We start from the raw sequence: 27,916 nt of genomic DNA on the forward strand, positions 1-27,916 counted from the left end.
AAACCAATGGGAAACATGTATTTTACAGACAAGGAGCGTAAAGACCAGGGACTTCTTGGGATGAGAAGTTCCACACCTCAGCCTTTATAGCAATGGCTAAACTGAGTCAGCTAAGAACTCACCTTTTCATGTAATCCAAAGGCATCAATCAGAGATAACACCCAGCTCACACTGCCATCTCCACCACAAACCACAATGCGAAAACGAGCGAAGTTCTTGAACATGGACAGCCTAGAAGGAAAAGGGGAAAAGGGAGTCATTTCATGAACTGCTGGGTTTTACAACTCATTCCTACAATGTGCCAGGGCCCAAGATACTGCTGCTTCTGCACCCTGCTAACAGGCTACCTTGGCCCCTATCTCTCTGTGTACTGAATATCATAGGCAATGTTCCCACAGGCAGTCCTAGAGATTAGGCCTTGCCTCAACCCACACTGTTCTGTGCCCAACCTTGCTCTGGAAGCTACTGGTAACCTAGCTAAATCTACTGGCTGAGGTCCAGGAAGTATGCCTCGCATGGGAGCCAGTGAGCTCATAGAAAACAGGGCTGAACAGCCGGATGTTCTTCAAATAAAAGAGACTTGTCATAGAGATATATCTATTTGGACCCAGGAATAAGAAAGAGCGAGTGATAAGAAAGGTGGACAGAAACATTCATTTGGCTCCTCCTCTGAGGTCAGGAGACATAGTTTTACCTCTTCTAAGGAAAGAAGGTGGAGCAACTCTGAGAGCAGGACATAGGCTTAAAAGGATTTCTGGGAAAGGGCCAAAAGTCCTCCAACCAGCCACCCCAAAATGCTCAGGAGTTATGTATGTGTGTGTCCTGACTTAAGAAAATGGATCTTTCCCGCCCACGTATTTGAACTAATTGCAGGAAGCCAACCCTAGTCTAGAATGTACAGAAGGTGGAGTCCCTTCTAATACCCACTATATCCCTTACCCCATGCTTACCCGGCTTCAGGTCCACCCTTCGCCAGGTCAAACACTTGAGACGGGTTAAGGTATTGCTTAAATTTTCGGAGGAAGACAATCCCTTGGTGATCGCCACTTTTGGAGTTGATGAAGATGAGAAGGGGACATGAACAGGCTGATGACCAGTCGAGATTCCAGAAGTCTGAAGATACAACTAACTGGCCTAATACATGCACACAACAAAAAGAAAAAGAAGGGGAAAAGAACAGGGTCATTGAGATGGAAACAAGAAACGGCAACATCAAATTTTGCAAAGAATTTTTTAAAAAACAGTTTTGTTGAGGTATACTTGATATACAAAGAACTGCATACATTTAATGTGTACAATTTAATGAGTTTAGACATATGCAGACACCCATGATATCATCACCACAATCAGCATAATAGACATATAAAATATCTCCCAGAGTTTCCTTGTGCCCTAGACTCATGAGATGGAAGAAGATAGGGAAGATCAGTACAAATCCCAAGGCGTTTTTATTTAAAAACAAATTTTAAAAAACCCAGCTGGTTTTGGCTCAGCTGTTGACAGGCAATCAACATTTGCTGAGCATCTACTACATTCTAATAATCATGCTGGAGACTGCTAGGGGTATAGCCCCTGCTCCCAACCTGGGGAGACAGGCTTATACACAAGAGTATGTTAGAACACAAAGAATAAGGAAATTGGTGCCACAATCAAGGATTAATGAAATGCTGAGGGGAAACTGAAGAAGGAGAAGGCTGAGAGCCTAAGAGGAGGATCAGCACACCAGTTAGTCCTGTCTCTGCCTGGGGTAGCTAGGTCAGGAGGGAAGGAAGGAAAGGATGCCTTTTAGCCAGGAGCTAATGATAGAAAATATCAATGTGGGTTGAAGTAGGAAGCTTTAATCACTCCTCTAAGGCTCTGACAGAGCAATCCAAGCTATCACACCAACTTTCAGGGGAAACAAGACTATAAGGAAATTGTCTGAATAAGAGAGAGGCATTTAATAATCCCCAACACTGAAGTTCCCATAAAGAAGTGGAGTTATAGCAGTCTAAATTGCCAAAGCCTGCCAGCTCATGCTGAGTCTTAGAGCCTTTTGGCAGGAAGGTAGGCAGTGAGCAATGGTCCTCTAGGAGATGCTAGACAAATTGTGAGCCCCCAAACCTCTGAACTTGTGGCTTGCCAGGGATGCCCTAGCAAAAATAAATTGAAAGGACAAAAAGCATGTGGCTTGCTCCTGAATGGTGTGGGTCAGGAGGAAGGGTTGAGATGTTCCATTTGTTGTAGCCTGGGTGAAAGGGAGCCTGAAGGAAGACTGATGACTTGAGCAGATTTCATGGCTGTTTCGCCTAGAAAAATCTAAAGCAGTCTTCCTCAATGAGCCAATTTTTAAGCCAGCTAGCCAGTCATGCACCAAATCTTCAGAGCTTGCCAAGACTCACAGCTAAGGGGAATCTGCCATGTCCCTTCAGTAGAATAACTTGGAAGTAGTTACTCTCCCTGAACACATTATGCCAAAGTAGTACCCTTTTCAGCATTTTTTAATTACAAAATGTAACATGTTAACACAATGGTAGTTAAAATATATTAATGAATTCATTCAGCAAATATGTATTGAGGGCATTCTTTGTGCCTGTCCTAGTTATGTTTTGAGAATACAGTGGTGGACAAGATAGAAACATTCTGCTCTTGTGGAACTTATATTCTAATGGAGGGAGACAGAGCATAAGAAATAAATATAGAAAATAATGTGATATGAAGAAAAATAAAGCAGGAATAGGGGATGGAGACTGAAGGGGTTGTTATTTTAGACAGAGTGGTTAGGGACGGCTTCTCTGGGGAGGTGACATTTGAGATAAGACTTAAATGAAGTTAGGAAGTGAGCAATGCAGATACCTGGGGGAAGAGAATTTTTTTTTTGAAAAGACGAAAAATAAGTGTTCGAACCCAGAGAAGGGAAACTGTGTGGGGTGTCTGAGGACGAGTGAAGAGAATAGCATGGCTATTGTTGAGTGAGTGATGGGGAGAGTGGCAGAAGATGAGGTCATAGAGATGACAGGGGCCAGTTACAATGACAAGAAGATGTTAGAAGAAACAGAAAATAAGGGTAAGACTATTCAGTATAGAATTGAAACATTAGGGGTCAGGTCACAAGATATATGAAGAAAGTAGGCTTGCTCCCCTACCAACCAACGATGTAGGCCCCAACTCATGGTCTGGCCCCAGTCTTACCTCTCCTTTGTTTTAGAAACTCATTCTGCCCTGTGCTTACCTTCCTCACTCAACAACCTCCTGTCAACAACCTGTAGATGAGCCTGTGACTTTGAGTATATACCCCAATTAGAGGATTAATGGAAACAGCTTCCTGCCAACAGCTAGTGGACCTGTGAAGTATGCTTGGAAGCAAGAATTCCCCATGCCAAAGGTCCTGAAATAGACCCATCTATGCCCCCAGTGTAAAGACCCTTTGGGTCAATCCCTTTCTAAACATTAGGTAGCCATAGCAGTGAGACCAACTACTGTGAGCTATTTGGGCCTCAGTTTCCTTATCTGCAAAGTGGGCCATTCAAAAAACTAACTTGTTTCCTAGTGTTTAGATGCAAATAAGCTGTTGCGCTGATGAGAAAAGGAAATGCAAATTGGCTTTTAAAGGTGAAAAGAGGAGCAAACATACTCATAGTAAGAAAGATACTAACTACTAAAACTAGGCCAATGTATCATTTTTTTCTTGTTCAGAAGATGGGCCAAAAAAAAATTAGATAACACACTCGATTGAAGAGGCCAAGGGGAGATATGCAGTCTCACAAACTGAAGACAGAAGTGCAAAGTGACACAAACCCTATAGAGGACAATTTGACAGTATTTATGAAATTTACAAAGGCATATGCATTTTTGACCCAGTAATAACATGTCTGAGATTTTTTTTGTACAGATATATAATGTTAAATGACATGTATGAAGTTGTTTATTGCAGCATTGTTTGTAATAGGAAAAGACTGAAAACTACCAAATTATCCATTAATAAGGGACTAATTAAATAAGTTATGGTATGTCCATATAACGGGATATCTTGTAGCTGTACAAAAGAGTAAGGAAGCAATCTTTTGTTGATACAAAAAGATCTCCAAAATATATTGTGAAGGAGGACAACAAAAGCAAGGTGCAGAACAGCATGTATAGTGTTAAAAAGAGGAGGGATAAGAATATATATATATATATATATATATATATATATATATATTTGTATATACATGAAGAAATACTGGAAGGTATTCAATAAACTAATGGTAGTAATTAACTGTAAGCAGGGATGAGGTGGGGCTGTAAGAGATTGTGAAGATCAGGGAAAGAATAGCAGAAATATTTTTTACTAAATACTATGTGTGCATGTGTGTTTCTATTGTTAAAAGATATTTAATACATGTGAATATATTAAGTAGTCAAGAATTAAATTGAGAATTAAGAAAAAATAATTATGTTAATGCTATCTATAAGATAAATAGCCACCAGGGTATAGCTGAAATTATTTATAGAACTATTTGACAGCTTGGAGCATGAGCTGCCTTCTGCAGTGTACCTCTCTACACGACATTGCAGCTGTGTGCCCCAGGTTTATTCACTAATATAGAGCAAACTTCTTAACTTCTCTGGGTGTTCAATTCTCTATATGTACAATAGTGTCATGTTGCAATAATTAATAAAGTAATCCAGGGTGGGGATGGAAAGCCACTAGATAAAGAGAAAATTCTGTAATTAAGGCAACTTAAACTTCAGTGTCAAACCGAATTTGGCCACAGATGGGAAGACGGGGAAGCAGCACTGGCAGGAAGTCATTCTCAGGAGAACACAAGGGCAGCCCCATTTAGCATTTCCCCCATAGTCAGAGAATATCTGAATTTGAGCAAGATCAAGTTTGTTAAGAGAATCTTGTGAACAAGGTGACAAAAAGGGGTAGCATTTTGGGCTGAAATGTAGTAATGTTAGGCAGATTCATAACCAGGTGAATAGTCATGGCCACAAGGTTGCTTTTGAATAGGCTGATGTTAATTATAAGGGAGCATCCTGTACTATTTAATAATTTTAATCAATTCAAGTGAAAACATAGAAGGCTAGAGCTTGTCAACTTTGAAGTACCCCAAATTGGAGGGAGAGCTACTGGATGACAGAATCAAGATTGAAAAATGACTTCAACCGGCACATGGGTCAAAGTCAACAGGATGAAAAGGAATAAATTTGAAGCTTGGCCTTTGGGCTCAAGGGCATAAATTGCAGCAGAACAGGACAGCAGGAACTTGGCTTGGCAGCATCAAGTGTGAAAAGGGCTTAGGGGATTTAGTTGACTTTAAGCTCCAGATGAGTCAACAGCCTGAAAGAGCCTTTCAAAAAAACCTCATGCTCCTTTGAGCTGCATTAATATAACCACAATGCCCCAAACCAGTGAGCCAGCAGTCCCTCTCAAATTTGTTCAGTTCATACCACAGAAGGATGTTAAATTAGCATAAGGTTGGCTTACTCTTTCACTTTCTGTATTTTAAAATCCTTTTTTACAAAGAGGATCTTTTAACTCATTTAACCCTAACGCACCTGAGTACAACTATTATTCCCTTATTGTCAGAAAACAAATGATAAATGAAGCACAGAGAGGTTAAGTAACTTGTCCAAGCTCATACAGTTAGTAAATGATGGAATGTGCTCCCAGGACTAATAGCATCAGCATCATCTCGGGACTTGTTAGACATGCAAATTCTTATGCCCTACCCAGATCTACTGAATCGAAAGTTATGGAGGGGGTAGGGCCTAGAAATCTGTGTTTTAATAAGCCTTCCAGATGATTCTGATGCATTCTTATGTTTGACAACCACTGCGCTATACTATTTTGCCTCCATATAAATCAGGGATGCTGTCTTAGTCACCTCTTATTTTCTAGATTGCTTATCGCTCAGCCTTACATATAGGCAGTATTCTGTAAACATATTAATAAGAATTCATGTAACAAATCTTGACTGTGCATATACCATGCACCCAGGGCTGAGTTAAGTGCTAGGGATAGAGAGGTCACAGTCTGGAGTGGGAGATAGCTATGTGATGAACTATATAATATAGTGTGTTAGGTGATCTGAGATATGTGTTTTGGGTTTACAGAAAAGAAAGTAATTTGTCTGGGAAAGTAGGGAAGGGCAATTATAGAGGCCACCAAAAAGGAGATAATGTTTGATTTTGTTCTCACCCTATAAGGTGAGAGAAGAAATTTATCAAGCAGGCTGGATAGGAAAAAAGGGGTAATTAGAAAGCATTCTCAAAAATTAGAATCTGTTGATTAAATAAATGAATGAGTGCTACTAAACAATGGCAAGCACTTCCTCAGGACGTCACCAGCTGGATGCGTCCACCATGGATGCTGGAGAAGGGATTCCCTACCCTGGCCAGAGGGGTTGGACCAGATCATCTTTAAGGAGCTTATCGTCTCTAAAATGGGGTTGACTTCCCAACAGGAAACCTATCCATTAAAGAGCACATTTGCCTAGGCCAAAATGCTAGGAAGAGTCAAGCAGATAGGGAGGTCTTAGAAGACAGTCCCAAGAAATCACAGGCCAAATGATGTATGATAGAAAGAAGGGTTCTCAAGAGTGAGATTCAATTGAATCAAGATTGCAGATGATAGGAGGAAAGGAAAAAAGCTAACTCATGAGGCATTAGATGAGACACTACACACAAATAATGGCTTAGCCCAGGTGCTTCTAAGCAATAACATCATGTTATTGATAGAAAGCAAAAGAAAGCAATGCCATTAGTTGACGATCTATAACAAGAATAAGAAGTGATATAGGATAGGAAAAAACAAATTAAAAACAAACAATTTCTACAAGGACAGGAAGCACAGAACCTGTTGGGCCAATTACAAAGGAGAGGTGTTAGCCCCTTAACACCTATTTGGGGTGATTTGTTAGATGCTGAGGTGGGCATCTTTCAGTCTTCTCAAAGACATTTTCTCCAGGTCCTTGTGGGGGTGAGCAAAGTCTCAGATTTAACACTAGGGTGACTTTCATTAGCAGCCTGAGTTTGCTGAGCTGACTGACTAGTTTGCTACTTTTCCTCTTCCCTGAATGAGGTTAGCTTTGTGTTTGTGCATGTCCATATGGGACATATGAGTATGCTTGCCTGCAGAAACCTGTGTGAATGGTTCATTCCATGTACCAATATCTATATCTGTGTTTGGGTTGGAAAATAAACTGGAAGAAACTAGAGTGGCTCTGAGTATATGCACATGTATGTGCACACATATGCACATGTGTTATATCTCATTCTAAGACACATACAGAGTGAAACTAATCATACATAAACTGAAATTAATGGGCAGTGTGTATTTTTTTACTGGCTTAGTGAAAGGGTAGCATGTCAGATGGTAAGTACCATATTTTGCCGTGTATAATACGCACCCACATTTTTGGTCCAAACTTTCTGGGGAAAAAAATCTTTCATTTTAATTTTTTAATTCAAATTTTTATTTGTTTACCATTAGGTACTTGTTTTTTGTATTATAAAGGAATTTTAGCATTTATTTTTTAACATATTATGGTGTAAGAAATTTTATGTAACAAATAATTACAAAATACAAGGTACAAGAAATTTTATATACCAGTAACAAATTTACGATAATTATGCATCACAGAAGGCCAAGAACTCATCGTGGTTGCAAGTTCATCATAAGTTAAACAAAGACGATTGTCATATTCCAGGGTATTATTTTGCATATGGATATCATTATTGATTTATAGAGTTACACTTTTAACTCATAAGCATAAGTAAAAGAATTAAAAACATTTATATAGATATGGAATCAGTACTACCCATGCATAATGATCCTTATTTTTCCCTCACAAATTTGGGCAAAAAAGTGCACATTTTACATGGCAAAATACGGTATATTAAATTTCTAAATTTTGTAGTGTTAGTAAAATAGGTCAGGTCTTTTTAGCTGTGATATGTGATTTTGATTTTTACAGCACCCACTCTTAAATAATGAGTAATGGGAGAAGCAATTGAACAACTCAGTGGTAGAAAGGAGAGCCTGTCAGAAGAAGCAAAGAAAAAGTGGTGAAGTGAACTAAAAAAAGGCTTCATTAGCAAGTGCTCAAGAGTGAATGATCCCTGTTGGAGTCTACAGTTTTCATTAGGCTAGAAGACTTGAGATTTAGTTTCGTGGTCCTTTTGGGGCCATGTTTCTGGATATTTAGGCCCTTTACATATCATCACTTATCCTCACAATATATATAGTATCATTCCCATTTACAGATGAGGAAAGTGAAGCTCAGAGAATGTAAGTGACATAACCAAGGACACCTAGCTAGTAAGTGACTAAAACTCATCGCTGCCTGGCTGTTGTTTTTCCCCTTACACTATGCTATCTCCATGTCCCACCTATTTTAGGAAAACAAACACAAAACTAAACAAAATATCGCTCTTTTTTGCCCCTGCTTTCTCTGTCTAATATCTCTAGACCTCCTGATAGAAGACTCTTTACAATGCTCATTCTTGCTGTATTGATTTCATTGCTACCTCCTTTCTGTGCAATCTCCTACAAGTTGTTGACATTCCTAACATTTTGTGATCTCCAAGTGCTTCTACCTCTCCTTTGGCACTTAGCATATGTTACCTTAATAATTTGTCAATTGTCATATTATATCAATATCCTGGGTCCAAAATAACTATAAGCTCTGAATCTTTTTGTAGCCTTCAAACACCTTATGAATAGAGTTCTCAATAAATCACTCATGTCCAGGAATGACAAAATATCAATGGAGTGTGTTGGGGCAATGATCATGTTAGATTTGGGGACAACCTTGGTGTTAGTTTCGATTTTAAAAGTAACAACCTGGGCCTTCATGCAGTTCTTCCTTGACCACCTGAATGAGATCAAACTTATTTCATGAATAATCTAGTGTCTGGAAATCAAGAAAAAGCTGAAATCAATTCTGATCAGTCAGAAATGATTGTGAGAGAGGTTAAAGAGAACATGCCCACACACATATATATATATATATATATATATATATATATATATACCATAAATATCAACATTCACCACCCCAAAGGTCTAAAGATAAATGAACTGTCTCTACACATATGCACATGCCTTCTCCCCAGAAATGTTTGACTGGTTGAAGGGAATAATTTAATCAGAGTCTATCCCCAGTCTTTGCACCTTCCCTCTCTCCCCAGTGTATTTCTGAGGTTAAAGTTTAGCTACTCACCATCTCCGTTAGGGTCGCTTAGGGCAGTGGGAGGAATGACTGATGCTCGATGGCTTCCAAAGCAGCATTCCTTGGAAAACCGTCTCCTGCAGTCATCATGCACCTGAAATGACAAGAGAAGAAAAGAGGGAAAAAAAAGGATGGGGGAGAGAAAAGGATACCATCGATTAATCTTGAGTTCCAATTCCAAGATTTGAGTACTAAGTGTTTGAATTTCCCTTTCTGAGGTATGGTGCTATACACATACCCCTGACACAACCTGGACACTTTTCTACCTTGAGCCCGCACCATTCCTGAGTGTGGCCTCTGAACTGCTCCTTTCAAAGGTGTTCTCAGAAGATACACATCATAGGCACTAAGAAGACACCAGTGTTGGGGCACAACCTTAGGGGCCTACAAAATGGGGAGTTTACTTGCAGCATAAGAGTGCTAATCCTGATAATATGCTATTATACTTCAATCCTTACAACAACTGTGTGTGGTAGGGAAGATATTACTAAGTTCATTTTAAAAATGAGGATACCAAAGCTCATAGATGTAAAGGATCTTGCTCAAGGTCAAGCAGCTGGGAAATGACAGAGCTGAGACTCTGATGCCTTCCCCACTAGTGGCCAGTCTCCTGAGATTTCCGACATCTTCAAGCACTACTTCTGGACAATTATAAAATCCCTAGAGGACATAAACCTGGCCTGATTATGCAAAAGCAATTAACAGAAAACCAGAGATAGCAGAGTTTTCTTTTTTTTTAAATTGAGATTATAATTGACATACAACATTATATTAGTTTCAGGTGTACAACATAATGATTCAATATTTGTATATATTGCAAAATGATCACCACAATAAGTCTAGTTAATGTGTGTCACCATACATAGTTACAAAATGCTTTTTCTTGTGGTGAGAATTTTTAAGATTTACTCTCTTGGCAACTTTCAAATATGTAATACAGTAGTAACTATAGTCACCATAGTGTACATTAATTACATCCCCAGGACTTATTTATTTTATAGCTGGAAGTTTGTATCTTTGATCCCCTTCACCCATTTTGCCCACCCCACCACCTACCTCTGGTAACAACCAATCTGTTTCCTGTGTTTATAAACTCAGTTTTTTAAAAAAATTAAAATTTATTAGGGTGACAATGGTCAACAAAACTACATAGGTTTCAAGTATACAATTCTATAATACATCATCTATATATTGTATTATATTATGTGTTCACCAACCAGAGTCAGCTCTCCTTCCATCACCATATATTTGGTGATGATAACCAATAAACTGTTGTCTGTGTCTGAGTTTTTGTTTCTTTATTTGGTTGTCTTTTTCCTTTGTTGACTTCAGTTTTATATCTCACATATGAGTGAAGTCATATGGTTCTTAACTTTTTCTGTCTGACTTATTTCACTTAGCATAATAATCTCAAGATCCATCCATGTTGTCACAAATGGCAGTATTGGCACATTGGAAAACAGTATGGCAGTTCCTCAAAAAATTAAGAACAGAATTACCATATGACCCAGCAATTCCTCTCCTGGGTATCTACCCAAAAAATCTGAAAACATTTATCTGTAAAGATATATGTACTCCGATGTTCAGTGCAGCATTATTCACAGTGGCCAAGACATGGAAACAACCAGAGTGTCCTTCAATAGATGACTGGATAAAGATGTGGTACATATACACAATGGAATACTGCTCTGCCATAAGAACTTGGTTTCTTTTAGGATCCCACGTATAAATGAGATCAAATAGTATTTGTCTGTCTCTAATTTATTTCATTTAGCATAATGCCCTCAAGGTCCATCCAAATTGTTAAAAATGGCAAGATGTCCTTCTTTTTATGGCTATATAACATTCCGCTATGTATATACATACAATTTCTTTATCCATTCATCGATCAATGAAAACTGACATTATTTCTATATCTTGGCTACCGCAAATAATGCTGCAATGAACATGGAAGTGCATATGTCTTTTCAAATTAGTGTTTTCATTTTATCCAAATAAGTAACCAAAAGTGGAATTGCTAGATCATATGGTTGTTCTATTTCATTTTTTTGAGGAACCTCCATACATGTCTTTCATAGTTTCTGTTTTACACCAATTTACATACCCACCAACAGTGCACAAGAGTTCCATTTTCAATACATAGTGGTTAACACTTCGTATTTCTTGTCTTTTTGATGATAGGCATTGTAACAGGATGAGATGATATCTCAATGTGGTTTTGATTTCCATTTCCCTGATGTTAATGAGGTTGAGCATCTTTTCATATGCCTGTTGGCCATCTGTATCTTTTTTGAGGAAAAAATGCATATTCGGATCATCTTTCCATTTTTATTAGAATTCTTTGAGTTTTTTTGCTATTGAGTTGTATGAGTTCTTTATATATTTTAGATATTAACTCGTTATCAGATATATGATTTTCAAATATTTTCTCCCATTCAGTAATATTCTTTTTTATTTTATTTATGGTTTCTTTGCTGTGCAGAAACTTCGAAGTTTGATGTAGTCCCAGTTGTTAATTTTTGCTTCTGTTACCTTTGCTTTTGGTGTGAAATCCTAAAATATCATCATCAAGACTGATGTCAAGGAGTTTACTGACTACATTTTTTTCTAGAAGTTTCATGTCTTACGTTCAAGTCTTTAATCCATTTTGAGTTAACTTTTATGTATGGTGTAAGATTGTGGTTCAGCTTCATTCTTTTGCAGCACCATTTATTTTTTTCCCAGCACTATTTATTTTTTCCAATATGATTTATTGCAGAGACCATCCTTTCTCCATTGTATATTCTCAGCACCTTTGTTGTAAATTAATTGAATATATATGGATGGGTTTAAACCCAACTGTTTATTTTATTCCATCGATCTATGTGTCTGGTTTTATACTAATATAACAATGTCTTGATTACTATGGCTTTGTAATATAGTTTGAAATCAGGAAGTGCAATACCTCCAGCTTTGTTCTTTTTTCTCGTTTGCTTTGGCTATGGGGCCTATTGTCATTCCATACAAATTTTAGGATTGTTTGTTCTATTTCTGCAAAAAATGTCATTGGAATTTTGTGGACTGCATTGAATCTGTAGATTGCTTTGGGTAGAATGTACATTTTAACAAGATTTATTCTCCAATCGATACACATGGATATTTTTTCATTTATTTCTGTCTTCTTCAATTTCTTTCATCAATGTCTTACAGTTTTCTTATAGTTTTCAGTACAGGTATTTCACTTCCTTGGTTAAATTAATTCCTAGATATTTTAGTCTATTTGATGAAATTGTAAATGTGACTGTTTTGTGTTTTTTTTAAATTTGTCTTTCTGACAGTTTGTTTTTAGAGTATAAAAATGGAACAGATTTTTTATATTAATTTTGAATCCTACCACTTTCCTGAATTTGTTTATTAGTTCTAACAGTTTTTTGGTGGAGTTTTTTGGCATAATATATATAATATCTTGTCATCTGCAAATACTGACAATTTTACTTCTTGCTTTTTCATGTGGGTGTCCTTTATTTCTTTTTCTTGCCTAATTGCTCTGGCTAGGGTTTCCAACAATATGTTTAAAAAAATGGTAAGAGTGGGAGGTGGTTCAAGGTGGCAATATAGGAAGATCCCAAACTCACCTCCTCCCACAGACACAACAAATCCACAACTACATATGGAACAGTTTCCTCTGAAAAGAACCTGAATAGCTGCTCCACAAGAAAGAATAAAAGGGCCAGATTGAGACATATAGGAGAAGGAGACACATGCTCACTCCAAAATTCCCACCTCTGGGGTGGCAACAATGCACAATCAGGAGGTGTCAGAAAACAAACAAACAAACAAAGCTACTCCCTGAGAAACAAAGGCCTTGGGCCCCACATCAGGCAACCCAACACTTATGATTAGCATGAGAGAAGCCCCCCAAAATCTGGCTTTGAAGCCCAATGCAGCTTATGTTCATGAGAACAATAAGGATGTAGGCAATGGAGATTCTACTCTTAAAGGGCTTGTGTACAGACTCCAATTGCCCTGAGACCCAGCACAAAAGCATCAGTTTGAAAAGAGACTAGACCATATGTAAAGGGAGTTCATTTTCTAAACTTAAAGCATCTGTCAGAGAGGCAAAAGTCTGTTGAGACTCTCGCTGGGGACAGAGGTGCTGGTGGGAGCAATTTTTATGTTCTCCTTCTACCATGCTAGCACCAGTGCTGGTGGATGTCATTTTTGCATTCTCATTGTAACTTGCTACTGGTGACGAGTGAGGAGTCCTGTGCTACAGACATACAGGGAGAGACCGAGCTATGTGGCTTCAGGGCAAGGGCTGTCGGGAAAGCCACTATTGTTCCTGGGTTGTGCCCTCCTCCCACACAGCCAAATCTGAATCTACATTAACCTAGTGAACCCTCGCTCCACTCAATGACTCCCTGAGACCCCACCCACCCAACTTGCAGATTGCCGGGGGCTCTATTGGTGGCAGGCAGCCCACCTTGGTCCTCAACGCAGTCTTTCTTAAAAATCTCTCAAATTCTGCAGGCCACAGACAGGCTGCAGTGGCCTTGTTGTGCCCTGTGCCTTTTGCTGAGTGGCCCTAGGCTCAAAACTGGTGCCAAGTATGAATCTGCATTAACCTGGTGAACACAACTCCTCCTACCCTGGTGATTCCTTGAAACTCTGCCTCACCCAACTCACGTACCACCTGAGGCTCTTTTAGTGGATTAGCCTTATGGGCAACCAGCAGACAGTGGCTAGCCTCAGGGTACTCTGAGCATTTTGATGAGCTGCCCCAGGCCCAGTACTAGTGGCAACCAGCAATGGTTCATAGCATGGTCTCCTCCATGCACCTTCAGGTCCAACAGAGGCAGCAACCAACTGTGGATAACTTTGTAGCTTTTACTATGTAGCCACTGGCAGTTCACAGGCAGCATCTGACCTTGACCTGCACAAGATACCCTCCCAAGAGGCCCCAGAACCAACACATCTAGTGGCTGGCTTCAGACCACAACAGAGAACCACTTGATTAGCCCCAAAAGTAGAATACTCAAAGTGTGGTCTCAGCAGGCACCAGAGCCCACTGGGGCAAATCCTGCCCCATGGGGTCAGCCCACATATAGCAGTTTGCATGCTGTGATTATGGCCAATCCTCATAGATAGTCAGCCTGAGGGTAAAGACCACCCACTGACATGGCAATAGCAATCAATGCTCAGCTATAACACAACCCACACAAAGGGTAATCCTGGAGCAACTGGCTCAGGTGATCAGGGGGACTGTGCCACTGGACCCCACACGACACCTACTACATAAGGCCACCCTGCCAAGACTGGGAGGCATAGCAGATCCACTTATTACATAGAAACAAACATAGAGAGGCAGTCAATATGAGGAAACAAGGAAAAATGTACCAAATTAAAGAACAGGTGAAAACTTCAAAAAAGAACTAAACAAAAGCAGACAAGCAATCTACCAAATACAAAGTTCAAACACTTGTTATAAGGATGCTTAAGGACCTTAGGGAGAACTTCAACAAAGATATAGTAAGCATAAAAAAGGACATAGAAAACATAAAAAAGAACCAGTCAGATACAAAAAATAAAACAACTAAAATGAAGAATATACTAGAAGGAATCAACAATAGATTAGATGAAGCAGAGGATCAAATCAATGAATCAGAAGACAAGGTAACAGAAAACATGCAACTGGAGCAGCAAAAATAAAAATAATTTTTTAAAATGAGGATAGTTTAAGGGACCTCTGGGGCAACATCAACCATACCAATATCCATATCATAAGGCTACCAGATGGGGAAGAGGGCAAGGGATTGAAAACATAGTCGAAGAAATAATGACTGGAAACTTCCCTAACCTGGCAAAAGAATAGACATACAAGCCCAGGGAATGCAGAGGGTCCCAAACAAAATAAATACAAAGACACCCACACCAACAGACATCATAATTAAAATGAAAAAGGTTAAAGACAAAGAGAGAATATTCAAAGCCACAAGAAAAAGGCAGTTAGTTACCTACACAGGAGCTCCCATAATACTGTCAGCTGATTTCACAACAGAAACTGCAGGCCAGAGGAGATTGGCATGAAACATTCAAAGCAATGAAAAGCAAGGACATACAACCAAGACGACTCTACCAGCAAGGCTATCATTTAAAATTGAAGGAGAGATAAAGAGCTTCCCAGACAAAAACTAAAGGAGTTCATTACCACCAAACCAGTATTACAAGAAATGTTAAAAGGACTTCTTTCAGAAGAAGAACAAAAAGATTAAAATATGAATGATAAAGTGGCAATAACTACATATCTATCAATAATCACTTTAAATGTAAATAGATTAGATGCTCCTATCAAAAGATATAGGGTAGCTGAATGGATAAGAAAAGAAGAGCCATACATATGCTGCCTACCAAAGACCCATATCAGATTGAAAGACACACACAGAATGAAAGCAAAGAGATAGAAAGTGATATTTCATGCACATGGAAATGAAAAAATGCTACAGTAGCAATACTTATATCAGAGAAAATAGACTTTAAAACAAAAGGCTATAATAATAGACAAAGAAGTACACTTTATAATGATAAAGGGATCAATTCAAAACCAGGAAATAACCCTGATAAGCATTTATACACCCAACATAAGAATACCCAAATATATAAAGAAAATATTGACACACATAAAACAAGAGGTCGACGGTAATAGAATCATAGTAGAGGATGCTAATACCCCATTGACATCAATTGATAGATCTCCCAGACAGAAAATCAATAAGCAAACAGTTGCCTTAAATGACACATTGGACTAGATGGACTTAATGGATATGTTTAGAGCATTTTATCCTAAAGCAGAAGAATACGCATTATTTTCAAGTGCACATGGAACATTTTCCAAGATAGACCATATTTTAGGCCATAAAACAAGTCTCAATAAATTTAAGAAGATTGAAATCATATCAAGCATCTTCTCCGACCACAATGGTATGAAACTAAAAATCAATGACAAAAAAACTGAAAAACACACAAACACATGCAGGCAAAACAACATGTTACTAAACAATAAATGGGTCAACGATGAGATCAAGGAAGAAATCAAGATACCTGAGACAAATGGAAATATAAACAAAATGACCCAAATCTATGGGACAGAGTGAAAGCAGTCCTAAGAGGGAAATTCATACTAATACAGGCCTACCTGAAGAGACAAGAAAAATCTCAAACAATCTAACCTTATACCTAAGGAACTAAAAAAACAACAGCAAGCAAAGTCCAAAGTGAGTACAAGGAAAGAAATAATAAAGATCAGAATCATCAAGAAAAAAAGAGAAGACCTAAATAAATAAAATCAGAAACTAAAGAAGAGAACTGACAACTGGCACCACAGAAATACAAAGGATTATAAGAAAATACTATGAACAATTATATGCCAACAAATTGGACAATCTGGAAGAAATTGATAAATTCCTAGAAACCAACAATCTTCCAAGACTGAGTTAAGAGGGAATAGAAAATCTGAACACACTGATTATTATTAATGAAATCAAATCAGTAACCAAAAAATTCAGAATAAACAAGTCCTTGACCGGATGGCTTCACAGGTGAATTTTACAAAATATTCAAAGAAGAATTAATACCTATCTTTCTCAAACTATTCCAAAATACTCAAGAGGAGGGAAGCCTCCCAAGCTCATTTTATGAGGCCACCATTATGCCGACTCCAAAACCAGACAAAGATATTACCAAAAAAAGAAAGAGAAAATTATAGGCCAATTTCCCTGATAAACAAAATGCAAAAACCCTCAACAAAATATTAGAAAGCGGAATACAGCAATACATTAAAAATATCATACACCATGATCAAGTGGGATTTATTCTTGGGATGCAAGGTTGGTTCAATATCCACAAATCAATTAATATGATATACCACATAAACAAAGTGAAGGATAAAAATCATGCGACCATATTAATAAGTGCAGAAAAAGCATTTGATAAAATAAAATTCAGCATCCAGGGCTGTCCAAGTGGCGCAGTGGTTAAGAGCTGGCTTGGGATGCCAGAGGGCCCCGATTCGGATCCCACATATGAGGGCCAGTGACACTGCCCTCTACAGCTAAGATGCTGAACAACAGCTCAACCTGGAGCTGGGCTGCCATGAGTCGCCGGCCATGGCGTAGGCTGCAGCCACTACTGCAGTGAGTTGCCATGGGCTACCGTGTGTAGCCAGCAGCCAGCGTGAGCAGCCAGCAGCCGCAGTGAGCAGCCGTCCAGAAGCCAGCAAATGATCTGCCTCCCGTGGGAAGAGCACAATGATGGTGCCAACTTGGGCCAGTGAAGCAACATCCTCCACTACTAGACTGAAGAACAAAATGACAGCAACTTGTCTGTTCCCCTTCCCCCAATTCCCCAGCGCTGTTCCCACCCCCCAATTCCCAAATTAAAAAAAAATAATTCAGCATCCATCTATAATAAAAAACTCTCAGCAAAGAAATAAAAGCCATATATGACAAACCCATAGCTAACATCATACTCAATGGGGAAAAGCTAAAAGTGTTTTCCTTAAGATCAGTTACAAGACAAGGATGTCCACTTTCACCACTTTTATTCAACATAGTACTGGAAGTCCTAGCTACAGCAATCAGGCAAGAAAAAGAAAGCAAATCCATCAAAATTGGAAAGGAAAAAGATAAACTGTCATTGTTTGCAGATGACATGGTACTACATATACAAAACCCTAACAATTACACTAAAAAACTATTAAAATTGATAAAGGAATTCAATAAAGTAGCAGGATACAAAATTAATATTCAGAAATCGGTTGCATTTTATACACCAATAATGAACTATCAGAAAGAGTAATTAAGAAAACAATTGCATTGGAAAATGAATAAAATTTCTAGGGATAAATTTAACCCAGGAGGTAAAAGACCTTTACTTGGAAAATTATAAGACATTGAAGATAGAAATTGAAGAAGATACAAGTAAATGGAAGCATATACTGTTCTTATGGATAGGAAGAATTTACATTGTTAAAATGTCCATACTGGACAAGAGGTGTCAACAGAAATATGGCAGCTTGAGGTGTGCTCCTTGAAATGTCCCCTGGAAGTTACAACATATTGAACAGCTAAAATTCAGCAAAGGATTCCCTAAGCATCACACAAACAAGTCTGAGAGATCCGCATATGGAAACATTTGAACGTGGCCGAATCGGGGCAAACAGGGGAAGAGGAAAGGGGGATGTGCAGAGATGCAGAGATGCGGGACGCAGGACGCAGCCTGGAGCTCCCTGCAGTCCTGGGAGAGGGGAGGATTGAGACTGAAGGCGCACTCTCTGTGGCCCACAATCCTGCCTGAGGGATCATCATTTATGGCTGAACCCACCAATCGGGGCAGAGACCTCAAGGCAAAGATGGAATACAGAAGGGCAACAGCCCTCACTGCCCTCGCTGCCAGGCAGAAAAGAAAGCCACAGGGCCTGGCTGCTTCCACCCACTCTCCCAGAACTCGCCTCCCCCACATACCCCCAGTGTTAGCAGTGGGCCCCCCAAAAAACTGTAGCAGTGTCAGATTAAAGAGCAGAATATCTACAGCCCTGAGAACTGGAGAGACAGTTCCTGAGTGGCAGATGCATAAAGCGGCTAATTCTGGAGACAGGGAAGGAACTGTAGGGGCGAGATAGCTGCGGGATATAGGTCGCCATTGCTTAGAACCACAAACACACCTGTGGCCTCACTCAGCCCACTCCACCCCTACCTTTCCGTGCTGATTCCTGCAGGGCACCCAGAGCTGCAGAGATACACATGTTCTGCATAGGGATGCAGGGGCAGCGCTGTGGTTTCAGAGGCTCAGAACCCCATCACCCACCACATCATCCCATGGGGGTGGTGCCCTGAAACCGCGATGACCTGATCACAGAGGAGAAGCCCACTTCCCAGGAAATGTCCCACCGTGTGAGAAACTGAACAGCACAAGAGAAAATAAAACGTTCTTGCGCCACCTACTGGAAAGCAAAAGAAAGACCTCTTTAATACCAACCTGCTGCAGAATCCACTTCTGTAGATGCCCAGAAAGAGAAATAATCAATTAATTGCTATGAATAACCAAGGTAACATGGCAGCTCAGAAAGGAAATGAAAAATCTGCAGAAAATGGACTTAAAGACATGGAAATATGTGACTTAAATGACAGAGAATTCAAGGTTGCTGTTCTGAAAAAACTCAAAGAGATGCAAGAAAACTCAGATAGGCAGTTTAATGAACTCAGAAATAAAATCAATGAACAAAATGAATATTTTACTAAAGAGATTGAAATAAAAAAAGAAATTCTGGAGCTGAAGAACTCAATAAAAGAGATGAAGAATAAAATAGCCAGCTAAGGAAATAGAGGTGACCAGATGGAGGAAAGAATTAGTGATATTGAAGATAGAAATCTGGAAATGACTCAGATGGAATAAGAGAGACTTGAGAGTTAAAATAAATGAAAGAACTCTACAAGAACCATCTGACTCCATCAAAAAGAGCAACATAAGATTAATGAGCATACCAGAAGGAGAAGAGAGGGAGAAGGGAACAGAGACTCTATTCAAACAAATACTTGATGAGAACTTCCCAAACCTATGGAAAGAACTGGATCCTCAAACTCAAGAAGCAAACAGAACACCTAATTATGACAATCCCAACAGGTCTTCTCCAAGGCACATTATATTGAAGCTATCAAAAATTAACGACAAAGAAAGAATTCTGAAGGCAGCCAAGGAAAAGAAGACAGTAACCTACTAAGGAAAGCCTATTACATAATCATCAGACTTTTCAGCAGAAACGCTACAAGCCAGGAAGGACTGGAATCAAATATTCAAACTATTGAAAGAGAGAAATAACCAGCCAAGAAGAATATATCCAGCAAAGATATTCTTTAGATGTGAAAGAGGAATAAAGACCTTTCCAGATATATAGAAGCTGAGGGAATTTTCCACCACAAGGCCTGCATTACAGGAAACACTGGAGGAGGCTATTTGACCTGAAATAAAAAGTCAAAAGGATAAAAATTATGAGCAAGGTTGCTAACACACAGGCAGAAGCAGGAAATAACAACCCCTATACAGAATAAGGCACTATACATGTAAACATAACATAAAGGGTAAAGAAGATAAAAACATTTTTAAAAAAGAAAAATAGAAGAAGACAACTTGCTACTGCAACTCAGAAATCAACTCACAGCATAAATAATGATAATTTGTGACAACCAAAACATAAGAAGTGAGAGAGTAAAGATCTGAATTTGCAAAGGGGAATGGAGATAAGAAGCATGCTGAATAAAAAGGACTACTGTATGTATGAAACATTTTTTTACATAAACTTAATGATAACCACTCAAAAAAATCTAGAACTGAGACACATAACATAAAAAAAGATGAAACAGAAGAAAAAAATTGTAGAATACCACCAAACTAAAGTAACAGACAGGAACAAAAAGGCAAAGAGCCAATGGAGACACCAAGCTACCAGAATACAAAAGATAAAATGGCTATAGGAAGGGCCGGCCGAGTGGCGCTATGGTTAAAAGCTGGCTTGGGACGCCAGAGGACCTCGGTTCGGATCCCACTTATGAGGGCCAGTGACACTGCCCTCTACAGCTAAGATGCTGAAGAACAGCTCAACCTGGAGCTGGGCTGCCATGAGTCGCCGGCCACGGCGTGGGCTGCAGCCCCTGCTGCAGTGGGTTGCCATGGGCTACCGTATGTAGCCAGCAGCCAGCGTGAGCGGCCGTCCAGAAGCCGGCGACTGATATGCCTCCCCCGGGAAGAGCACAATGATGGTGCCAACTTGGGCCAGTGAAGCAACATCCTCCACAACTAGACTGAAGAACAAAATGACAGCAACTTGTCTGTTCCCCTTCCCACAATTCCCCAGCGCTGTTCCCATCCCCCAATTCCCCAATAAAAATCTTTTTAAAAAATGGCTATAGGAAATCCTCATACATCAATAATCACTCTAAATGTTAATGGACTGAACTCACCAATAAAAAGGCACAGAGTAGCAGATTGGATCAAAAAACAAAACTCCACCACATGCCCCCTCCAAGAGACACATCTCAGCTACAAGGACAAATAAAGACTCAAAGTGAAAGGGTGGAAGTTGACACTCCAAGCAAATGGTATTCAGCACAAAGCAGGTGTATTCATACTTACATCAGATGAAATAGACTTCAGGATAAAAAAGGTAACAAGAGACAAAATGGACATTTCATAATGATAAAGGAGAGAATATAACAAGAATACATAACACTTATCAATATACAGAGGGTACCAAAAAATGTATACACATTTTAAGAAAGGAAAAAAAACTATTAAAATTACGCTGATGGTAACCACTTTGAGCACCTTTTGTAATTGCAGAAGTCAAGCATGGCCATGGCTTGTCTTCATCTTTTGTTATCGGTATATATTGAGTGTTACAATTTTAATAGTTTTTTCCTTTCTTAAAATGTATATACAGTTTTTTGGAACCCTCTGTATATGCCCTCAGTTAGGGAGCACCAAAATATATGAAGCAACTACTAACAGAAGTAAAGGGAGAAACTGACCAAAACACAATTATAGTAGGGGACCTAAACACCGCATTGACAGCTATGGATAGATCATCCAAACAGAAAATCAGTAAGGACATAGCCTTAAATGACACATTAGACCAAATAGACATAATTGACATTTACAGAGCACTTCATCCTAGAACACCAGATTATATAGTACATTCTTTTCTAGTGCACATAGAACATTCTCAAGGATAGACTGTATGTTGGAACACAAAACTAGCCTTGACAAATTTAAGAACTGGGGAGCACACTTAGAGAACCACTGGTTAGGCACTCCCCCAAGACCCTCATAGTTCAGGACCACTAGTTTTAAAATATATATTTTTATTAAAATATAGCTAACATACAATATTAGTTTAAGGTGTACACCACAGTTATTCAACATCTATATACTCAAAGAAATAATCACCATAAGTCCAGCAACCATCTGACACTGTACCACACTATCACAATATTATTGACTATATTCCCTATGCTGTACATTGCATCCCCATGACTTATTTGTTTTGTACTTGGAAATTTGGACCTCTTATTCCCCCTCATCTTTTTCCCCTGTTTATATTTTTTCAATAACAGTTGACATTTAATATTATTATATATTAATCTCAGGTGTACAGCATAGTAGTTAGACATTTATATAATTTAAGAAGTGATCCCCCTGACTAGTCTACTACCCATCTGGCACTATACATAGTTATTACCATATTATTGACTATATTCTCTATGGTTTACTTTACATCCCCATGACTATTTTGTAACTACCAATTTGTACTTTTTTTTTTTTTTAAGATTTCATTGGGGAATTGGGAGAGGGGAACAGCGTTGGGGAATCGGGGAAGGGGAACAGACAAGTTGCTGTCCTTTTGTTCTTCAGTCTAGTTGTGGAGGGCATCGCTTCACTGGCCCATGTTGGTATTATCATTGCGCTCTTCCCGGGTGAGGCAGTCACTCGCCGGCCACTGGACGGCCACTCACGGCGGCTCATGACAGCTCACACCAGCTGCCAGCCGCTCATGCTTGCTGCCAGCCACTCACGGTAGCTTATGGCAGACCACTGCAGCCTACGCCAACGCCAGCAACTCACTGGGAGCCCAGCTCCAGGTCCAGCTGTTGTTCACCATTTTAGCTGTAGAGGGAGCAGCGTCACTGCCCCTAATGTGGGATCCGAACCAGGGCCCTACTGCTCAGAGCTGGCATCCCAAGCCAACTCTTAACCAACGCACCACTTGACCGGCCCACCAATTTGTACTTTTAAAAAATTTTTTTAATTGAGGAATTTGGGGGATGGGAACAATGCTGGGGAATTGGGGGAAGGGGAACAGACAAGTTGCTGTCATTTTGTTCTTCAGTCTAGTTGTGGAGGGCGTTGCTTCACTGGCCCAAGTTGGCACCATCATTGCACTCTTCCCGGGGGAGGCAGATCACTTGCCGGCTTCTGGACGGCCGCTCACTGCGGCTGCTGGCCACTCATGCTGGCTGCTGGCTACACACGGTAGCCCATGGCAACCCACTGCCACAGGGGCTGCAGCCTACGCCGTCGCCGGTGACTCCCAGCAGCCCAGCTCCAGGTTGATCTGTTGTTCAGCATCTTAGCTGTGGAGGGCAGTGTCACTGGCCCTCATATGTGGGATCCGAACCAGGGTCCTCTGGCGCCCCAATCCAGTTCTTAACCATTGCGCCACTCGGCTGGCCCCAATTTGTACTTCTTAATCCCTTCATCTTTTCACCCTGCCCCCCAATCTCCCTCCCATCTATCACCCTGATAAACCTAGTAACCATCTGAAACCATACATAGTTATTACAATATTACTGACTATATTCCTTATGCTATACCATACATCGCCATGACTACTGTGTAACAATTAATTTGTACTTCTTAATACCTTCTCCCTTTCACCCACCCCAACCCCCCTTCCGTTTGGCAGCCATCAACTTGTTTCTCTGTATTTATGAGTTTGTTTTCTTTTTGTTTATTTTGTTCTTTAGAGTCTACATATAAGCGAAATCACATTGCATCTGTCTTTCTCTGTCTGACATACTCCACTAAGCACAGTACCCTCCAGGTACACCCATGCCACTGCAGATGGCAAGAACCCATTCCCTTCCATGGCTGAGCAATATTCCATTGTATATATGTACCACCTCCTCTTTTTCCATTTTTCCATCGACAGACACCCAGGCTTCCTCCACATCTTGGCCATTGTAAACAATGCTGCAATGAACATATGGATGCACGTGTCCTCTCAAAGAAGCATTTTGGGTTTCTTCAGATAAATACTCAGAAGTGGGATTACTGGTTTCTTCTTTGTATCCCATTATAGCCCCAGTCTTAAAGTCCATCATGCCTGGTACAAGCACTGCCAACCTAGTCCTTGTTTTTTCTTGTTTCCATTCCAATGGAACATTTTCCTCCATCCCTCCACCTCCAGTCCTTGTGTGTCCCCCGATCCAAAGCAAGCCCTATACAGGCAGCACATGCAAGGGTTCTGTCCACCCACCCATTTAGCCACCCCATCTCTCTCTCTTTTCTTTTTTTTATATTTTATTGGGGAATCAGGGAAGGGGAACAAGCAAGTTGCTGTCCTTTGGTTCTTCAGTCTAGTTGTGGTGGACGCAGCTTCATTGGCCCATGTTGGTATTATGATCATTGCGCTCTTCCCAGCTGAGGCAGTCGGTCACCGGCCATTAGACGGCCGCTCATGGTGGCTGATGGCAGCTCACTGCAGTTCTCGCTGGGTGCTGGCCACTGGCTACTCACGCTGGCTGCCGGTAGCTCACTGCAGACCACTGCAGCCTACACTGTTGCAGGCCACTTATGGCAGCCCAGCTCCAGGTCAAGCTTGTTCACAATCTTAGCTGTAGAGGGCTCAGCATCACTGGCCCATGTGAGATCTAAACCCGTGGCCCTGCTGCTCAGAGCTCGCGCTCCCAAGTCAACTCTTAACCAATTGAGCCACTCGGCTGGCCCCATCAGCCACCCCATCTCTTGATTGGAGCATTCAATCCATTCACTTTCAAAGTAATAGTTGATAAACATGTAGTTATTGCCATTCTATTATTTATATTTTTTATCTTTTTTTCACCTTAAAGAAGTCCCTCTAAGATCCTTTGTAATATTGGTTTGGTGGTGATGAACTATAGCTTTTTCTTGTCCAGGAAGCTCTTTATCTGTTCTTTGATTCTATTGTAAATGATAGCTTTGCTGGGTAGAGTAATCTTGGTTGTAAGTCCTTTGGATACTTTGTGGCAATTCCTTCTTGCCTGCAAAGTTTCTGTTGAGAAGTCAGCTGATAGTCTTATGGGAGCTGCTTTGTAGGTAACTGTTTTTCTCTTGCTGCTTTTAAGATTCTCTCTTTGTTTTTAGCTTTCTCCATTTTAATTATGATGTGTGTTGGTGTGGACCTGTTTGGGTTCATCTTGTTTGGGACTCTGCACTTCCTCGGCTTGTATGTCTATTCCCTTCACCAGGTTAGGGAAGTTTTCAGTGATTATTTCTTCAAGTAGTTTATTAATTCCTTGCGCTCTCTCTTCTTCTGGCACCCCTATAATGTGATTATTGGTATGCTTGATGTTGTCTCAGAGGTCCCTTAAACTAGCTTCATTTTTCTTGAATTCTTTTTTTTTTCTGTTTTGAATGGATGTTTTCTGCTATCTTACCTTCTAAATTGCTGATTTGATCCTCTGCTTCATCTAATCTATGTTGATTCCCTCTAATGTAGTCTTCATTTCAATTATTGTATGCTTTATTTCTGACTGGTTCTTTTTTCTATCTCCATTTTTATGTTTTATATCTCTTTGTTGAAGTTCTCCCTGAGATCACTGGGCATCCTTATAAAAAGTGTTTTGAACTCTGCATCTGGTAGATTGCTTGTCTCCAGTTTGTTTAGTTCTTTTTCTGGAGCCTTGTTCTGTTCTTTTATTTGGGATATGTTTCTTTGTCTCCCCATTTTATCTGCCTCCTGGTGTTTGTTTCTATGTATTAGGTAGGGCTTTTATGTCTCCCAGTCTTAGTAGAGTGGACTTATGTAGTAGCTGCCCTGCGGGGCCCAGTGGTGCAGTCTCCATGGTCACCTGAGCCAGGTGTTCCAGGTGTGTGTCTTGTGTGGGCTGTGTGCCCTCCTGTTATAGTTCAACCTTGGTTGCGGTTTGCACTTCAGTGGGATGGATTTACCCTTTGGCTGATTGGTTGTGAAGACTAGTATGACTACAGTGGAGGAACTATTATGCAGGGGCTCACCCTACCATGTAGGATTCACTTGAGCAGGTCTCTGATGTCTGCCCAGTCTTCCCTTTGGGTGTGTCATACTTGGAGGCGGTTGGGTGATGCTCTAGCTTGGTCTAAAGCTGGCCTCCTGGGAGAGCCCCCTGCACAATCCACGTTCAGCTGCAGTCTGTGCCTTGCCTGGGGCCACCTGGCATAAGCCACAAAGCAATTCGTAGATCGATAACATTTGTGCTGGGCTTGGAGGTACTTTGAAAGGCCAAGCCATGAACGGAGACTGGCAGTTGCTCTTGCCAGGCTTAGGGCTGCTCAGCATATATTATGGAACACACCGAAGCCAGATACTGCTTGTTTGGGTTTTGCAAACCTTTGAAAGATTTTAGGAAAATCAACAGCATAAGCCACGACAGGTTGTTTGTACAGAAAAACCGCTGGAAGGGGCTTGGTTTTTCTGAAACTTGGGTGCAGCAGAGTCTCAGGGAATCACCAGGGCAGGGCCAATGAAAGGTGTTAGCCAGGCTGATGGAGAATCAGATATGGTGGCCACCTGCATCTGAAATGCTGGATGTGGAGAGGGCTCAACAAGGAAACAACTGGCTTCATCCAGCTCCGTTGTCCAGGAGAAAGCTTCCCCTCCAGCCCTCACCCTGAAGGCAGACAACTCAGTTCCTCATTGTATGACCTTGGCGCCTTTCGAGCTGCTGCCCCAGCACTGCAGCTCAGAGCAAGTGAGACTGCACACAGGCCCTTTAAGGAGGAAGCCTGGGACTACAGCCACCCTTGTCTCACTCGGCCACAATCTCCACTGGTTTTCACAGCCAGAAGTCATCGGGACTTCTCTCCCTAGTCGTGGAACCCTAGAATGGGAAGCCAGGTGTGGGTCTGGGACCCCTCACCTCTGAGGGGGAACCTCCACAGGGGAAATATTCCTCCCCATTTTTAATGGTCACACGAGGGTGTGGGACCAACCCATTCCGTTTTTCTACCCCTCCTACAAGTCTTGAGGTGGCTTCTATATGTCTTTAGTTGTAGAGCTTCAGTTCAGCTAGACTTCAGGTGATTCTCAATGATGGTCATTTTATAGTTGAGCTGTCATTTTGATGTGGTCATGAGAGTAGGCAAGCACAGCATTTATCTACTCTGCCATCTTGACTGGCAATCCCTTAAATTGTTTCTTGATGTAGGCATTTATCAATCTGGCATTCTCTTAGAACTGCTTTTGCTTCATCTCATAAGTTTTGATATGTTGTATTTCCATTTTCATTTCAATTCAATTCATTTCATTTCAATACATCTCAATGTATTTTTGGATTTTCTCCTTTAATTTCTGTGTTGACCCATTGGTTCTTCAATAGCAATAGCATGTTGTTTTATCACCACATATTTGTGAATTTTCCACTTTTCTTCCTGTAATTCTAGTTGAATGTCATTGTTGTCAGAAAAGGTGCTTGATATGATTTCAATATTTTAAATTTTATTAAGACTTGTTTGTGGCCCAACATATTCTGGAGAATAGTCCATGGGTGCTTGAGAGGAACATGTATCCTGCTGCTTTTGGATTGAATGTTCTATATATACCTAACTCAACTGTTTTAATGTGTCATTTAGGCTGATGTTTCCTTATTGACTTTCTGTCTGGATGATCTGTCAATTGATGAATATGAGTATTAAAGTTCCCTACTAATACTGTTATCTTATAATGTATTATTATTGTATTTCTCCTTTTAGTTCTCTTAGTATCTGCTTTATAAATTTAGGTGCTCCTATGTTGTGTGCATATATTAAAAATATAATATTTAGGGGCCGGCTGAGTGGCTCAGTTGGTTAAGAGTTCGCTCAAGAGTTTGAGCTCTGAGCAACAGTGGTTCGAGTCAGCCCGAGCTGAGCAGCCGTGAGCTGCCAACAGGTGGCAGGATGGCTCAGCTAAA

General features: G+C 40.3%; 1 protein-coding gene across 1 annotated transcript in view; it reads right to left on the reverse strand.

Moving 5' to 3' along the window:
• DGKK (diacylglycerol kinase kappa) overlaps positions 1–27,916 on the reverse strand; it is a 133,890-nt gene that overhangs the window by 37,074 nt on the left and 68,900 nt on the right. Inside the window, exons 8-10 of the mRNA XM_019631046.1 lie at positions 9,192–9,294; positions 951–1,134; positions 123–231 (exon numbers count right to left, since the gene is read on the reverse strand). Coding sequence (XP_019486591.1) covers positions 123–231; positions 951–1,134; positions 9,192–9,294 — 396 coding nt within the window. The remainder of the gene's footprint in view (positions 1–122; positions 232–950; positions 1,135–9,191; positions 9,295–27,916) is intronic.

The sequence above is a fragment of the Hipposideros armiger genome, unplaced genomic scaffold (assembly GCF_001890085.2).
Source record: "Hipposideros armiger isolate ML-2016 unplaced genomic scaffold, ASM189008v1 scaffold_980, whole genome shotgun sequence".
Lineage (NCBI taxonomy): Eukaryota > Metazoa > Chordata > Mammalia > Chiroptera > Hipposideridae > Hipposideros > Hipposideros armiger.